General features: G+C 37.0%; 5 protein-coding genes across 7 annotated transcripts; 4 read left to right on the top strand and 1 right to left on the bottom strand.

Annotated features, from left to right (window-relative positions):
• The first annotated feature begins 190 nt into the window (after nucleotides 1-190).
• LOC9320380 (nucleolin 1) lies at nucleotides 191-1,684 on the top strand. The gene is made up of 7 exons (XM_021030823.1): nucleotides 191-196; nucleotides 338-384; nucleotides 488-634; nucleotides 711-884; nucleotides 969-1,085; nucleotides 1,179-1,318; nucleotides 1,398-1,684. Exons 1-7 carry the CDS (start codon nucleotides 191-193, stop codon nucleotides 1,481-1,483), a joined length of 717 nt encoding a protein of 238 aa, XP_020886482.1. The 3' UTR covers nucleotides 1,484-1,684.
• A 785-nt stretch (nucleotides 1,685-2,469) lies between these two features.
• Nucleotides 2,470-6,665, top strand: LOC9318285 (NADPH-dependent diflavin oxidoreductase 1). 3 transcript variants are annotated; one of them, XM_021031234.1, is made up of 14 exons: nucleotides 2,470-2,639; nucleotides 2,773-2,819; nucleotides 2,956-3,151; nucleotides 3,424-3,501; nucleotides 3,613-3,717; nucleotides 3,790-3,881; nucleotides 4,064-4,248; nucleotides 4,516-4,595; nucleotides 4,827-4,901; nucleotides 4,996-5,106; nucleotides 5,196-5,327; nucleotides 5,463-5,582; nucleotides 5,666-5,882; nucleotides 5,970-6,665. In XM_021031234.1, the coding sequence occupies exons 1-14, from the start codon at nucleotides 2,616-2,618 to the stop codon at nucleotides 6,476-6,478; spliced, it is 1,971 nt and encodes a 656-aa protein (XP_020886893.1). In that variant the 5' UTR covers nucleotides 2,470-2,615; the 3' UTR covers nucleotides 6,479-6,665. The 3 variants fall into 3 exon arrangements, with proteins under 3 accessions (XP_020886893.1, XP_020886894.1, XP_002882218.1); XM_021031235.1 differs by having other exon boundaries at nucleotides 2,594-2,639; nucleotides 2,976-3,151; XM_002882172.2 differs by lacking the exon at nucleotides 2,470-2,639 and having other exon boundaries at nucleotides 2,765-2,819; nucleotides 2,976-3,151.
• Nucleotides 6,666-7,263: 598 nt separating this feature from the next.
• Nucleotides 7,264-10,011, top strand: LOC9318286 (E3 ubiquitin-protein ligase At3g02290). Its single transcript, XM_002882173.2, has 5 exons — nucleotides 7,264-7,600; nucleotides 8,136-8,483; nucleotides 8,642-9,080; nucleotides 9,166-9,275; nucleotides 9,669-10,011. Exons 2-5 carry the CDS (start codon nucleotides 8,364-8,366, stop codon nucleotides 9,693-9,695), a joined length of 696 nt encoding a protein of 231 aa, XP_002882219.1. The 5' UTR covers nucleotides 7,264-7,600; nucleotides 8,136-8,363; the 3' UTR covers nucleotides 9,696-10,011.
• A 128-nt stretch (nucleotides 10,012-10,139) lies between these two features.
• Nucleotides 10,140-13,123, top strand: LOC9318287 (ultraviolet-B receptor UVR8). Its single transcript, XM_021031241.1, has 9 exons — nucleotides 10,140-10,287; nucleotides 10,534-10,802; nucleotides 11,040-11,233; nucleotides 11,321-11,368; nucleotides 11,443-11,515; nucleotides 11,613-11,784; nucleotides 12,031-12,462; nucleotides 12,578-12,769; nucleotides 12,881-13,123. Exons 2-9 carry the CDS (start codon nucleotides 10,547-10,549, stop codon nucleotides 12,927-12,929), a joined length of 1,416 nt encoding a protein of 471 aa, XP_020886900.1. The 5' UTR covers nucleotides 10,140-10,287; nucleotides 10,534-10,546; the 3' UTR covers nucleotides 12,930-13,123.
• A 137-nt stretch (nucleotides 13,124-13,260) lies between these two features.
• On the bottom strand, nucleotides 13,261-16,095 carry LOC9318288 (developmental protein SEPALLATA 2). Its single transcript, XM_002884268.2, has 7 exons — nucleotides 15,429-16,095; nucleotides 14,749-14,830; nucleotides 14,560-14,621; nucleotides 14,379-14,478; nucleotides 14,175-14,258; nucleotides 13,857-14,002; nucleotides 13,261-13,617 (listed from the first exon to the last, which is right to left on the bottom strand). The coding sequence occupies exons 1-7, from the start codon at nucleotides 15,611-15,613 to the stop codon at nucleotides 13,524-13,526; spliced, it is 753 nt and encodes a 250-aa protein (XP_002884314.1). The 5' UTR covers nucleotides 15,614-16,095; the 3' UTR covers nucleotides 13,261-13,523.
• Between the last annotated feature and the right edge of the window lie 890 nt (nucleotides 16,096-16,985).

The following is a 16,985-nucleotide window of genomic DNA, read 5'->3' on the forward strand; positions in this document are numbered from 1 at the left end:
TAAAAGCCCAATTGATAGAAAACGAGGGCTATATGGGCTTGTTACAGGCCTGACCTAAATTTAAGGCCCAATCGTTTGTTTTAAATTATAGACAAGAAATGTCTAAACGAAAATTATAGATACCTTCTTCGTCCTAAAAAAAAAAAAAAAAAACCCTAGCAGTCTACTCTTCTCAACTTAAGTATGGGCGATGGAAGTAATCTTCTTCTCCTTATGGATTTCATCTTACGCACTCTATAACCTCTGTTTCTCTATGAATTGTTTCTTCACAAGAAAGAAGAACAGTATTTGAACTAGTAGAATTTGTGATTAGATCTCCTTTTTGTACGTACCTTAGGGGTTTGAATCGAACGGTAGTGATGCATCAAACATTCCAAAAGACCGGTAAATTGATTCTATTTTTCTTTTTTCTGGGGAGATGTATTTTTCCTCATGTTGTTGATAATAATACCTCATGCAAGCTAAATCATCAAAAATATTATTGCAGTATCTTTAGCAGGATCCGCGTTGAGGGATATGATACTTCGATTTATGAGTATGATCTCGAGCTCGCGTTGACAAAACATTTCTCTTCATGCGGAGAGATCTCACATATTTATATTCCCAGAAACTTTGAAAAGGGTATCCTCAAGAGGTTGGTTTCAATTTTCCCCTGTTATTAGAAGTCATAATTTTAAAAATGCTAACAAATTGTTTTTATTGTTTCACAGCTTTGCCTTCGTTGACTTTGCCACAGAAGGTGCCGTAGAGAAGGCGTTGAACCTTAGTCGAAGTGCCGTCGAGGGAGGATGGCGTGTATTCGCTGAGGAGTCACCGTTTAATGGAGACTACATTGATCCTGGATGGGCTGATGTGTCATTCAAACACTTCAGTTCAGAACGCACGTAAGTAATACCATCTCCCTTTTTTTGTGTGTTCTTGTTGTTGTTGTTGTCATGTTGATTAACTCGTGCAAACAAAATTGTTAGGATGATAGTTTCGGGATATGACACTTCGCTCCCTGAGATTGATCTCCAGATCGGGCTGAGTAAACATTTCTCTTCATGTGGAGAGGTCACCGGTGTTGACATTCTCCCCACCTGCAGGTTTGTTTGTGGCTTCTTATATAATTTTCTCTCAAGTTGTGAGTTTTAAGAGAGAATTAAAAGGCAATTGCCTTTTGATGAGTTTTTTTACAGGAAAGCTATCATTTCTATTCGGGAAGAAGGAGCAGCAGAAAAGGCCCTCGAACTTAGTGGACGTGACATGGGAGGATGGAACATTACAGTTGAGTGTGTCATGCCGCCAATGGACTCGGAAAAAAATTTCCCAACATCCAGTACATGACTTTGCCCCTTGAATCTTTTTTCGTAACATATTAAAACCTCTCATTAATTCATTTCGTGGTTTATTTTTAGATCGTGCTCCACCCTCCATACTTGGCATTATGAAGAAGATGAAGAAGAAGATGAAGAAGAAGATGAATAAGAAGACTACCGATTAGAATTCTCTCTCTTGGGATTAGGAGCAGACTAAGCTCTTTGGTTGGTGTTTTAAACTTATTGTGACGATACACCAAAAACGCAGCCTCTTTTCTTTCTTTTTCATCACTCTTTTGTTTTTGTCTGGATGTTGACAGCAATAATCATTATCAGCCTTGGTTATTTACCTTAGAGTATTGGATAATGAAGAAATTATCTCTATATAATCATTATCTGCCTTAGTTCTGATAGCCGTATACGTATCCATCGATTAGGTAGCATTTTCATTAAGTTCATATCTTCTTGTATGCTTCGTATCTAGTTGCCAAAGAAAAAAAAAAAAGTCAAGAAGACAAATTAATTTACAAGCAGGGGGAATTTCATCACTTGAGCCTCTTTGAGTATACTTCACCAATCTTCTCTTGGCACAGCTAATTATCAACTTCTGAGATCCATGGTATTCCATGCCATGGTGACTCCGACTCGGTCATACCAGCAAAGAAAGTTTCCCGTCTTCATCAAATTTGCCACATATCAATTAACGTTCCTTTCTCACATGTCCAGGCATACATTCTCAGGTCTGGTTTGTGAACTCAAGGGAAGAAGGTTTGTGTAAGTGTTTGGAATTTTCTTGATCTCCGAGGCTGGAATAACCATATCGGACTATTCATCGCTCCCACTGATTAGCCTGGTTCCATCTTTTGTACATTTTACACGTGCATCATCCGGAGATATTCTAGAGCAGATTACCGTTGTTAGTGGGTTCCCCGTTTGTGTCTTGATCACACTCAGTATCATCGTCATCGCCCACTATGGCTTCATCTTTTACGATGGCTATTACTTTATCCTTCTCGTTTATGTTTCCTTCCAAACCAATATGCACTTGTTCTTCTTCTTCTCGTTTTTGTCGGTTCAATTTGAGATTTGGATCAATAAAAGCCCAAGTGACAGAAACCAGTTTCGAGGTTTGAGACTTTGAGATTTGATAGTGACAAAAAACCGAGGACTTATTCCAGGCCTGACTTAAATTTAAGGCCCAATCGTTTGTTTTTAATTATAGACAAGAAATGTCCCAAACGAAAATTATAGATACTGTACCTTCTTCGTCCTTTGACAAAAAAAAAACCCTAGCAGTCTGCTTTTCTCAACTTAAGTATGGGCGAATCCACCATCATCAAAGTAATCTTCTTCTCTTTATGGATTTCTTATTACGCACTTTTTAAACTCTATGAATTGTTTCTTCACAAAAAAGAAGACAAACATTTGAAGTAGTAGAATTTCTGATTAGATCTCCTTTTTGTAAGTACCTTAGGGGTTTGAATCGAACGGTAGTGGTGCATCAGACATTCCAAAACGCCGGTAAAATTGATTCTACTTTTCTTTTCTTTCTTTTTTTGGGGAGATGTATTTTTTCGTTATGTTCTTAAAAAATTTCAGTTTTTTTTTTTTTTTTAATTATTTCATTCGGTTCGACTTTTCTTATTTAAATCATCAGACCGGGATCCGGTTTTGCAGTTAATTCTCAATCGACGGGTGGTGAAGTGGCGGCGATGGGAGAAAAGCCGAGGAAGCTGCTTGTGATGTATGCTTCTCAGACCGGGAACGCTCTTGATGCGGCGGAGCGTATTGGCCGCGAAGCAGAACGCCGTGGATTTCCAGCATCTATCGTCTCCACCGACGAATTCGACGCGGTATGTGTGTAGTAAAATAAAATTTTGTTTCAAAGATTGTTTGCTTTGTTTATATGATGCTTGATATGTGAAGGACACCTTTCAATTGCTCACCTTGAAATTTGTGGAAGACAAAAACCGATGATTGCTAATATGTTTGTTTCCATACCAATAGTAAGCTATTGGATTTATATTGATTGAATTTTGACTTAAAATTGAGATTTCACAAACTCTTTAATAGTGTGACATAAAAGTGTTTTCCTTTCATCAAGTTATCATGTGTGTTTCTGCAGAGTTCCTTACCTCATGAGGAGGCTGTTGTTTTTGTTGTCTCCACTACAGGGCAAGGAGACTCTCCTGATTCCTTTAAGGTTCGTTTAAATTCTTGAGAAATTTTACCAACATGTATTTGGTTATTCCTTGCAAACCACTTCTAATTATTTGTAGCTTATATTGTTCATTTTCTTTTTCAATCATTCAAGGCATTTTGGAGGTTTCTTCTTCAAAGAAATCTGGGAAACTATTGGTTGCAACAAGTTCGCTATGCGGTGTTTGGATTAGGTGATTCTGGTTACCAGAAGTACAATGTAAGTTCATCTGTCTGATTTATTCTTCTGTGGCACAAATTCATGACATGATTTTCTTTCTCATGGCTTTAGTTTGTAGCAAAGAAGCTAGACAAAAGATTATCAGATCTGGGGGCCACAACCATCATTGAAAAAGGTCTAGGAGATGATCAACACCCATCAGGGTATGATACGGTGTATTAAGAAATATAGAGAATCCTGCTTTTACATAATATTCTTTGAATTCGGACGAATCATTTGATCAGTTGAAGATATTGTATCCACATTCTTACTGTTTCTGGTATAGTACTATAAAGTCCAAGTTAGAATACTAAGTTTTCAGTTTTGGTGTTATCTGTATTTTCAGGTATGAAGGAACTCTTGATCCGTGGATGCTGTCTTTGTGGAGTACATTATACCAGATCAATCCAAAATACTTTCCTAGAGGTCCAGATGTGAAGATTCCTCAAGATGAACTAATTGATCAGCCTAAATATAGGATTTTATATCATAAGCGGGAGAAATTGGAGCCTAAATTATTGACAGAGTCAGGTAGGCCAAAATTATTGAGTGGTACTTTGCTTCATTTATGTTAATTTATGACTATGTTATGCCACTTAACAGTGAACTGTCTACTTGCTAACGGTAATTGCTAGAAATGCCAATCACTTTGAATGAATCTGCTGGAAATAGTCTCACAAATGTTCTGTTTCAATTGGCTTGTGAACTAGTTTCTCTTGCATCATGAAAAAAGTTAGGTAGCATATTACCTGTTTTTGGGAATTTATCTTGCATAATATGCCTCTTATATTTTGACAGATATCATACAAAGAGCCCGTGGAATGTCCCCGGGAAAATTATTCAAGGACAAAAGTAAACCAGACTGCTTTCTCAAGATGGTATGCCCATCCTGTTGCCCAACAAAAAATTTCCTTTTTTTCTTTCTTTCTGATATGCTAGTCAAACTCACTGGTTATGCTATTCCAATGCTCTGTTACCTTGAATCTGGTGTGTTGCTTGATGATTAACATGTTTTCTTAGAATATCTATTTTGGTATGCATTATTATCCTAAGTCTTAGATGATATGAGTTTCATTCTCTTAGCATGCCTTAACATTTCAATCATGTAGACCAGAAATGAAGTCTTGACTAAAGCTGGAAGCACAAAGGATGTCCGCCACTTTGAGTTCCAATTTGTTTCTTCTGTAAGTACTTTGCTGTCACTTACTTTTAAGGTCAACGTTCAGTCAATTTTGAGGGTGATGTTTTATTATCCTCTTTGATTTCTCCTCTTTTAAGAATATTGAATATGAAGTCGGTGATGTTGTTGAGCTTCTTCCTAGCCAAAATCCTTCAGCAATAGATGCGTTTATAGAACGCTGCGATTTAGACCCAGAATCATTCATAACAGTAAGTAGCTCCACTCAGTTGATATAAAATGATCTTAGATATTCTAATTTGGGATCCAAAATAAATCCCGAGAGTTAATTTGTTTTCAGATTGGTCCGAGAGAGACAGAGAATAGTAGTTTCAATGAAGAAATGATTACACAGCTCCCTATCAAGCTTAAGACTTTTGTTGAATTAACAATGGATGTTACATCCGCTTCACCTCGACGATACTTCTTTGAGGTAAGAACCCTTTAATCCTAATGCGTTTGATTCAAATTTATGAAAGTCCTTTTCATCTCACGTAGATATGGTTTTGAGTTTATTTATGAAACAAGTATTTGATGGAAACCCTTGTAATGTATCATCTCTGTTCAGGTTATGAGCTTCTATGCAACAGCTGAACATGAGAAGGAAAGACTTCAATACTTTGTCTCACCCGAGGGGCGGGATGATCTCTACAATTACAATCAGAAGGAAAGAAGGAGCATTCTTGAGGTAAAATAGCACCAGATCTCACAGGTCCATGATTCGTCTTGAACACTCATTGAAAATGGATTGTATTTCTAATGCCTATGTAGGTGCTAGAGGATTTTCCTTCCGTACAAATCCCATTTGAGTGGCTAGTACAGTTAGTCCCACCGCTAAAACCAAGAGCTTTTTCGATATCATCGTCTCCTTTGGCCCACCCTGCTCAAGTACATTTGACCGTAAGCATAGTATCATGGATCACGCCTTATAAGAGAACTCGAAAAGGTCTGTGCTCCACTTGGCTTGCAAGCCTCACACCTGAACAAGGTTAGAAGTTTGTTTCTTCTTTACCATAACTGTGACTGGCTCAGTTCTTTGTTTCTGATGTGTTTTTTTGTTTTCGGTTGTGGTTAGAGGTAAACATACCGGTTTGGTTTCACAAAGGCTCCCTTCCTGCTCCATCACAGTCGCTTCCGCTCATCTTAGTGGGACCCGGAACCGGATGTGCGCCTTTCCGTGGGTTCATAGCTGAGAGAGCCGTACAAGCTCAGTCTAGCCTGATTGCGCCCGTCATGTTCTTCTTCGGTTGCAGAAACAAAGACACAGACTTTCTATACCGCGACTTCTGGGAGTCTCACGCAAGAGAAGGAGGCATGCTCTCTGAAGGAAAAGGTGGTGGCTTTTACACAGCGTTCTCTAGAGACCAACCGATGAAGGTTTACGTGCAACATAAGATCCGCGAAATGAGCAAGAAAGTTTGGGATTTACTCTGTGATGGAGCTGCTGTTTACGTGGCGGGCTCATCGACGAAAATGCCTTGTGATGTGATGTCGGCTTCGGAGGAGACAGGAGGATCAAAGGAGGTAGCTTCACGGTGGCTCAAGGCTTTGGAGAAGGCAGGGAGGTACGAGGTACAATGTTGAAGCTTGGTCTTAACTCTCTTAACTTCCTTCATATGTAATCTATAATCCATATATGAAGCTAAAAAGCTTTGGTTATTGTTGTCACACTAATTTTTATTTTATTTTGATAATTCATAAAATAACAAATTAACTAAAACTGGAAATGATATGTGGAATGTTAGGTTAATCAAGATTTTTAGCTCTGAAATACTGTACATATTTTTTGTTGGGTTGTTGTTTAGATTTGAAATATCATCAATAAATAACATGTGATTCTACATAAATAGTAAAACTGTTATTTTAGTATTTTATTAGATTTTATAATCAGTGCAAAAACTCAATTACCCTAAATTTCTTATGTTAAAGTTGTTTAGTTGCTATGGAAAGTACATGATATTGACCCATTTGTTTATACGAAAAATAGTAATTTTAAAAGTATTGAACGAAGAAAGAATTGCAGGAAAAAAAGTGAGCAATGGAGGACGCGTGACTGCGTGAGTAACAAAATAATTATTCGCTTTCGATTAAAAGCGATTTACAATTCGACGAAACTATAATTAAAAAAAAAAGATTTGGAAAAAGGAAAAGGAGTTTTCAAATTTACAGAAAAACATTTCTTATACGTCTAAAAATCCAAGAAGCTCAAGTCCAAGGTCATCGATCTTCACACTTCAAAGTACTCATAAATCTAAACATAATTTATAGTGTCCTTTGATTATCATTATTATATAGATTATGTTTTAAACAAAGTTATTAAATTATTGGAATTTTGTTTTTTTTTTTAAAGGTCAACTATTTTTTTATGTTTGAAGCTCCATTGGCATCCACAACAAAGCTCTCTGTCTCTCACCCACTTTCATAACAACACAATCATCATCATTCATCTTCTTTTTCAGTGTTCCTCACTTTTTCCGCAACCTTTCTTTTTATCACCGACGAGAAAACAAATTCCTTTTTAACTTTTGAAATTCCTGGGGAAATTGCACAATTAATGAGTTTCTGTATTTAATTAAAAATTGAAAATTTTAAAGCCTTCTTCTCTCGGGACTCTCTTTCGTCGGTTATCTCTCTCTCCGATCGAAAAGAAATCAGTTTAGGTCGTCTTTGCCTCCTCTCTCCGGCCAGCTCAATTCTCGATCAAAGGTTTACTCTTTCTTTTTAATTTTGCGATTGTTTGAAAAATTACTAGAAATGGGCTGTGATCATTCGATCCTGATCGTTATTGATCTCACCTGTTTGTTTACTGATCAAATTTTACTAGTTTCGTCGTTGATACACTCTGTTTTCTCACTTCTTTGGATTAATCGAAATGGGTTTTTCACCTTTCGGTGTCTCTTATCTCAATTGGGTTTGTCTGTTTCTCTATTCGAGCAAAGTTATATCTTTTTCTTCTTTTGTGAAATTGTTGTGGTTGTCGGAAATTTACCTAATTTAGGGTTTTTATGAGTTTATGTGCTTGCATTCCACTTTACTGAAGCGTCAAGTTAGTGTTGTGAGTGTTCAGAGTTCAGATCGATCGAAACTTTTAGTTGCTACTAAACACAAATTGGACTTTTGGTTTGTTGAGATGAATTTGGATGTATTGTTTGAACTTGCTTTATCTCAATAGTGTATCACATCATTCTCTTCTCTGCATCTTTGGACTTATCAAGGAATCAAACCCATTTTATCATTGCAGGTAAGGTGGATATATGAAGCAGATGTTTTGGGGAACCAGAGTTCTGTAAATAGAAACCTTCAAGAACGTTAAAAGCTTTTTGAGAGTCTTATTCTCGGATTTAGATATAGCACTCGTTGAATCTCAGTGTTGTGGATGATTTTAAACCAGTTGATCAGTTTAACTGTGAGGTAAAACAATCTATTCAAATTTTTAACATTGAAAGGGAGACGAATAGAGGAGGAGAAGATGGGATGTGTTTCTTCTTGCTTCCGGGTCGAAGACATTGATGACTACATGAATCCTAATAGCTCTGTCTATAGGAACTGTCCCTGCATAAGATGCCTTGCTCATAATTTCCTTAACCTGGTACGTTCTTCACATTGCTTATTTCAATTGATGCTTTCTTATGGTTAGACATCTCAAAATTTTTCATGTTTCCATGCTTACAATTTCGAGTTCTTGTCACAATTATTTACTTTGATCTTTTTAATCTAATTTTTTTTAGCCCATATTAATTGTGGCAGTATATCTCGGTCTTCAGAAGAGGGGAAACCCGCTCTCTCCCATCTTCGGTTCAAGCTACTGCATCGATAACTTCCTCTTCTTCACACGATAACTTTCTGTCTGAAGCATTCCGTTCTACACCAAGACCTCTGCCTTATGATGCTGATCCTAGATACTTCCGCTCACTCGTCTCAAGACGGGAGAAGGGATCAAGTCATTCCCATGAGGAAGTTGAACCTTTAAGAAGCGATAGCGATGCAGATTCTGAATCTTTCGGCGTAGGAGGGTGCAAATGGGCTAATAATAAATCCACCATCTCTGATAAAGATTCCAAAGAAGAGTACTCTAGTAAATCCAGTCTCAGGATTTTGAGATCAAAGTCCAAGTCAATAATGGCCGACTCTGAAAACATGTATATATTGTCTGAAGATGAAGATGTCTGTCCAACTTGTCTTGAAGGTAAATAATCCCACTCCTAATTTTCTTTAACAGACAGATTCCTTTTGGTTCCTTCAGTATTCATTATCTTGTTGTTTTTTTGCAGAATATACATCAGAGAACCCAAAGATTGTGACAAAATGTTCTCACCATTTCCACCTTAGTTGCATTTATGAGTGGATGGAGAGAAGTGAAAACTGTCCTGTCTGCGGAAAGGTAACCACTTTTTTTTCTGCATTCTTAGAACGAAGTGCGTAGAAAACTCCCGCCAAAGCAAAAGGCCATATGCTTTTCGAAATTGCTCGGTCTAGAGGATTTTAAAGCTACTCTTTTTCCTGGAATTCATAACAATTTTGTTGTTCTTTTCTGATTCATTCTGATTAAAAAAGCTCCATATTCAAAATTTCATCATGTGCTTTCCATGGCTTCTTCTGGTTGTATCTTCCTGAAAAAGATGTTTTATAGGTAGAACTAGTGAAGCATATGTGCGTAGAAGTGTCCCGATAAAGAGTTAAAAATCTTTTCTTGGAATCCATAACAGTTGTGTTGTTCTGATTCATCCGGATTTTTAAAAAGCTCCCATTTTTGATCCATTGTTCATGTATGTAGGTGATGGAATTCAACGAAACACCGTGATCATCGACCATTGATCTGTGTCCTGTATCTGAACTGAAACCGGGGAAGATGACAAGGCAATGCACGAAATAATTTGTAAATTTGGCTTTGTTGGTTTGTGAATATTTTCATTTACAATGGTAAATATATGAAGCAGAAAGGGAGAAAATGTTACTCTGCAACAGTTAAAGTTTCTGAGAAAATTTAACTCCATGAAACAAGAAGCAATGTTTCTTCTTTAAGTGATTATTTTCCCATGAATGCCTCTGGTGTATCCTCTAATCATCGAAACTCTTACATCATTGTCGTTATATAAATTCCCTTTTTATGTGTTCAATATAAGGAACAGCGACAAAGTCTTATGAAGTGGGGAAAAAGATAAATAAAGAATAACGTAGGGACTTGTTTTGTAATATTTCATAAAGTTAAGGTCTTCCGGTATTAATATCAGAAATGTCTCTCCGGAGTGGTCCCCGAGCTCTCGGAGCAAATGAACGAACGGGACACATTGCTTCTCTCTTTCCCTCCGTTTCTTACACATTAACTCCACCAAAAACCGAACAAAAAGCTTCAGAATTTTCGATTCATCCAAATTTTAACATTGATTTTTGAGGTACGGTTTCAGATTCTTTCTCTTTTGTTGTTAATTGTGATTCTCGTGCATTTGCGTGTGGTGTCATCTTAGTTATGGAATTTTATTTCTTTTTCCCTTGAATTCGTGATTAGCTCTAAGATGGGTATCGAAAAACTTGCTTGATTCGTGATCGCTTCTGTTTATTTCTGTAAAATCAGAGTTTTGTGTATAAAGTTTGGGTCTTTAAGAAGTATAACAATTTTGTGCATGATTCTTCTTAAAGAGGGAATTTCTAAAAATGGATATCGGAGAAATCATTGGTGAAGTAGCTCCTTCTGTGAGTATCCCAACGAAGAGTGCTATATACGTTTGGGGTTACAATCAAAGCGGACAAACTGGTAGGAATGGACAAGAGAAGCTTTTGCGTATCCCAAAACAGCTTCCTCCTGAGCTTTTTGGTTGCCCTGCTGGTGCGAATTCGCGTTGGCTCGATATATCTTGTGGTCGGGAACATACAGCTGCGGTTGCATCAGATGGATCTCTCTTTACGTGGGGTCAGTCTCTCAATTTCCATAAACTAGAATCTGTTCAATTGGGTTGTTATTAGATTGTCTTTCTTCTTGTGATATAAAGTTCTTTTCTTTATGGCTTTAGTTATGTATCAATGTCATAGAAAGCAATCTAAGTAGTAACCAATTAGTTGTTCAGTTGGATCTTGTGGTTGAATCTTAGGCAATCCGTAACTTCCTGAAGTCAGGATGATTCTTACATTCTTTATGTCCTCGTTTCAGGTGCTAATGAATATGGTCAGCTTGGGGATGGAACCGAGGTTGGGAGGAAACATCCAAAGAAGGTGAAGCAGCTGCAATCAGAATTTGTGAAATTTGTGTCTTGTGGAGCTTTTTGCACTGCAGCTATAGCAGAACCCCGTGAAAATGACGGTACTCTTTCCAAAAGTAGACTCTGGGTTTGGGGCCAAAATCAGGTATAACAGGTTCCATTATCGTGACTGGAATTGTCACGTCATCTGTCTTTCTAAATTTCTAATGCTCTCTCAAATTTTTCATGATAGGGATCAAATCTACCACGCTTGTTTTCGGGGGCATTTCCTGCTACAACGGTATGTACTCAAATCCTATCCATGATAGAAACATACTAGTGTAGAAATTGATTTGTTATTTGCACATATTATAGGCGATCCGCCAAGTATCATGTGGGACAGCTCATGTTGTGGCCTTATCAGAGGAAGGCCTTCTTCAAGCTTGGGGTAAAACTGCTTTGAGATCTTGTTATCCACTATAATCTGTTTGTTTGGTAATTTTTTATATGATTTTGAAGTTTCTGTGTTTCATGGAAATTTTAAGGCTATAATGAACAAGGTCAACTTGGTAGAGGAGTCACTTGTGAAGGACTACAAGCACCTCGTGTGATAACTGCTTATGCGAAGTTCCTTGATGAAGCACCCGAGCTTGTGAAGATTATGCAAGTTTCATGTGGGGAGTACCATACCGCTGCTGTATCTGATACAGGCGAGGTGTAAGTAATCTAAATGCCTTCTCTTGAAAAATTTGTGTTTATTCACATGGAATGGGTAGCTAATTCTCTGTGCAAGGTTCCGAGGAAGGAAATCCTTCAGATGGGAGATATTGATCTCATCACATCCTAGCAGATGGGAATGCTTGAGGAAGCAAATGGATTCCTGACTTGCAAGTCTTCTTCCCTTTTGCTTATATTCTTCCGGTTATCTTATTCAATGTCCACTGCTTATCTCTTTCATGGCAGTTACACTTGGGGATTAGGAAGCATGGGTCAACTTGGGCATGTTTCTCTTCAATCCGGGGATAAGGAGTTAATACCAAGGAGAGTCGTTGGTCTCGATGGTGTGTCCATGAAAGAAGTTGCTTGTGGTGGTGTACACACTTGTGCTTTATCTTTGGAAGGAGCACTTTATGCTTGGGGTGGTGGCCAAGCAGGACAGCTAGGACTTGGTCCTCAATCTGGTTTCTTGTTTAGTGTCTCTAATGGAAGCGAAATGCTTCTACGAAATGTCCCGGTTTTAGTCATCCCAACTGATGTCCGGCTTGTTGCTTGTGGACATTCTCACACTCTCGTTTATATGAGAGAGGGACGGATTTGTGGATGGGGTTATAATAGCTATGGTCAAGCAGCAAATGAGAAATCGTCATATGCTTGGTACCCATCGCCTGTAGACTGGTATAGCTCAAACAAATTTGGATTGTTTATTCAATTGCTGAAACAAAACGGTTTGTGATGCAGAGATTGTGGTAATTTTCAGTTAGACTAACGGGAACTCTGGTGTTGCGTTCAGGTGTGTAGGACAAGTGAGGAAGCTAGCAGCAGGAGGTGGTCATTCAGCTGTTTTAACCGATGCATTCTCGTTGAAGGAGTTGTGTGAATTTCAATTAGCAGATAGTGTGAACCTCTCAAATGCTTCAAAGATTCAAGATGTTGCATTCAGAATGGGTTCCGAAGCTTTAGCCCGCCTCTGCGAAAGACTCAGGTAAGCAAAGTTGAAGTTTTTGAACAAACTTCTCTCTTACCTCTTAAACTTTGAAACGTAGAGAAAATCCAAGTCAAGTAAAGCTAAACTATGTGACTTGATGTGTTTCAGGGAGCAGTTACTTGATGGAGATTTTACTAATGGGGAAGAAGTATATTAAAAAGCACAATCCCCAAACTCTTGAACAATTAAGTATTGTTGGAAGTTATTACACTTCATCCTATATACAGTATTTGAGAAATTGAAGAACTCTTTGTACCTATTGTACTTTTTAAGACAGAATTCATCTCCTGTCCTGTCTCTGTAAGATCCAGATATTGTAATTATCTGTTATGTACACTTTTCTTTCGTCCTGTTATGTACACTTTAGAATTGGAAATAAAGCTAGATTTTGGTGGCATTGTGAACTGTTGAATCTCACTGTTAACTTGAGAGTTTTATATGCCCCCTTCGCAAGCTGTGTTTTTTTTTTGAGTTATACAAAGACAGGATAAGTACTTAACCAGATGAGACATGGGTAATGTTAACATTTCACACATTACAAACCATTAATATATAAGCAATGACAATAGGCACAAACAAATCCTGAAACAGAAGAGAGATGTTGAAAGCTATAACAGCTATAGCCACTTATGTCTACAAAACAAAAGTCTTGTGCAAATTAATTATTATTCATATGCATAAGATCTAAGATCACACCACCAAGACCCCACCAGTACTTGCTTAAGATCTTTATTGGGGGAAGAAGTATCGCTCACAGCATCCAGCCAGGGATGTAGCCGTGTCCTGGTTGGGACTGACCTTGCGCCGTCACAGCCATTTGCTCTGAACACACTGGATGGCTATATCTGTTTGTAACACCACAACAACATAGTTTAGGAATCTTCAATAGAAACCCACTTCTTAAGTCTGAAAATTTGATTTCCCTACTTTAGACATCAAAGTGCTGAAACCTTAGACTAAACAACACCAGTTTGAACTTTTAACCAAATATCTTTGAAAGAAAGACAATGTTGTGCTTAACCAAACTGCTAACTGTTTATAACCTAAGTTGATGTCTTAAGGCAAGAGAAGTTATTTGATTTACCCAATTTGCAAAGTGGGATCACATTCAAGAGATTGGTATAGTCCCTGAGAATGAGCCTGAGGATGTCCATATGCAACGTTATGTTGATCACCACCTTCCCATGCTCCTCCTATATGGTGATGTCTCACGCCGATCATATCTTCCAGCTATACGAATTAAACACAACATTGTTCAAACTTTCTTGAATATATCATAAATATAATACAAAAGAAACATGTAGCAGTTGAACAAATTTAGACTCATATATATCAATGGGACTATTTAAAGTTTCGATCTTTAAATAGAAACTGGAGGAGAGAGAGAAGCATCATCATATACCTTCATTGACAAAGCTCTGTTGGCTTCAAGCAAGATATGCTCCTTACCTTGAAGATCAGAGAGCTGGTCAAGCATATACTGTGTCTGCAAAACAAGCAAGCATTTTTCAGATATCCTCACGCATCAAAAACATTTCATGTGTCTCAGTCTATACATAGAGAGATGTTTGTCTGAATCTTCAGTGTATGTACAGTAGTAAATCACCTTGATGCAGCGAACTTGCTTCAGAGAGCCGTCTAGTTGACGCTCCAGCTGCTCTAGCTCCTTTGAGTTCAGAGGTCCAAGGTCCTCTCCAAGAAGATTTCTGCCGCAACACACTTATACATCAATCCAAACTTATATACATATGCTGTTTAAATATGAGCATAAAAATTTATGTATGTACCTCTGCTGACGTTGCAGATTTTCATATCTACCTTTCAGCTTCAAATACTCTCTGTAGCTGTTCTGAAAAAAAGCCAAGTAAACAGACAATAATGTTAGACTATTTGTCTCAAAATCTATGAAAATTTATCAAACATTTTCTTTAGATAAATTAAAAGGATATAAGATCGAAGAGAGGTGGAGATTAAACCTCAAGTTCTTTAGCAGGTTTGTTGTTGACTTCAATGGAGCCATAGCTACACTTCTGATACCTTTCCAGTGTTTTGAGCATGCTGAAATATCAAAGACACAAATTAGGAGAAGATGAAACTAAAAATTTAGTGACCAAATTAAAAATAAAAAACTAACAAATATAATAAAAAAAACTTTGTTAAAAGAAGATCTTGGGGGATCTGATCCCTTAATTGAAAGATGGGATATAATTAATTAAATTCATGAAGTGCTTAAATGTCTGCATGAGGTTGAGACTGGTTAATGCATGGAACCACAGATTATTCTACGTTGGATCTTTCATTTTTATTGATGACTGTGAATCTTTAGTTTACTTTAATAAGTTCTAATCACATATATATCTGTGTAGAGACAATGATATTACATATTAGTATATCATTATGACATTTACCTAGCTCCTAGCTATAAATTTTAAATCTACATAAAGATTACAAAAATCCGTAAGAATTTGACATGATGAGAAAAGATCAGATCTCGAAATTCAATCCCTTAAAAGTACTGAATTATCCTTCTATAATCAAAACCTAAGAGATCAGATTTTGTTAAAAAGCAATCAAGAACCAAAATCAAGAAAGATAAAACTCATCATCACAAGACTAGAAAAATGAAAGATCTAAACACAGATCTAAAGAGAAGTACTTGGAGGTGCTGCAGAACTCGTAGAGCTTGCCACGGTTGGAGAAGACGATGAGAGAGACCTCAGCATCGCAGAGAACAGAAAGCTCATAAGCTTTTTTCAACAAACCATTCCTACGTTTAGCAAACGTCACTTGTCTGTTGATTTTGTTCTCTATCCTCTTGAGCTCTACTCTTCCTCTTCCCATTTTTTCCCCCAAAAAAATCCCTAATTTGTTTTCCTCTTTTTATAGCTATATGTGTAACCTTATTAGGGTATGTAATGTTTTATCTATATACAGACACACAAAAACATGACTTGGGTATTGCTTTTTCTGAGGAAAGATCTTATCTTTTGGAGAAGTAAACCCTAGTTTTCAAGAACAAGAAAAGAAGAGGAATAGAGCTAGAGAGAAAATGAAAGAGGGAACTTTAGCTTTCTCTGGTTTGGTTTGGTTTTGATTTGATATTAACTAGGGCTCTTGTTTATTCTTTAGATCTTTTCTTTTTTTGAAGGGTTGTGATGAGATTGTGAATCTGAAGAAAAGTTTTTGTGAATCTATAAAAGCTATAAAGATAAGAAAATTTGTGAGGGTGAGAGATCATTAGGGCTTGGTGATACACTATCTCTCTCTCTCTCTCTCTCTACTTCTTTACTCTTTCTCTCTCCTCCATCTTTTACACAAAAAGTAAAAAACATTCTCACACTTTCTCTCCCAAGTGCGTGCCACGCAGACGCCATTATTTGTCATGATCAGTAGTTCTACTAATTAAGAAAAATCAATGAAGTTATTGAAACAAACGTTGTCTAGTTATATAATTCATGTCCATAGATAACTAGATACCAATGTTTCGACTCTTTTAGGTATACACTTACGTTGCCCAACTTCATATTTGAGACATCTTTGCTTTTCAACAGAAAATTTGAAACATCGATCGATCTCCATTTTCTAAAAGTGATCGAATTTAAATAGAATGACAACGTTTTAAAACCTAGTTAATTCCCAATTAATATTTGTAGTACATAAGTTTTAATTATGTTTGATTCCATATTAATAAGTTTAATAATATATAAACTCAATTTAACAGTTTTTAAAAAAGTCAGAAAACTCACCACTAGCTCAAGTTCCACACACTAAGGCAGCGAATTTAGTATTCAGCTCTATAGAAGAACATGTGAGACCACCATAATTAAAACCATAGCTAGATTTTGCAGGTTGGAGTGTTAGTTATGTTTATAAGTTTGCAAATTTGAATGCCTTTGAATGTACAGTGTACAATGTCCAAAAAAAAAAAAACGAATAATTAAAAGGGGATCATATATATATATAGTATAAAGTATGTCCAAGTGGTGGTAGATAGGAGGAGGCGCGTGAGATTGGGGAAACATTGGTTTCTTCTGCAATGAATGAAACGAAAGCAGCTATCATCATTTTCTTCTTCTACTTCACAAGCCGCAGAAAAGCCTCTCCTACCTTAAAATGGACATGTACGTGTCGCTTTTCTATTGCTTCCTGATCTATTCGACAACATTGAATTTTTGTTTGAGAATACCATTTTTTTTTGGTATATGTTACTTTG

This window comes from Arabidopsis lyrata, assembly GCF_000004255.2.
Source record: "Arabidopsis lyrata subsp. lyrata unplaced genomic scaffold ARALYscaffold_3, whole genome shotgun sequence".
Lineage (NCBI taxonomy): Eukaryota > Viridiplantae > Streptophyta > Magnoliopsida > Brassicales > Brassicaceae > Arabidopsis > Arabidopsis lyrata.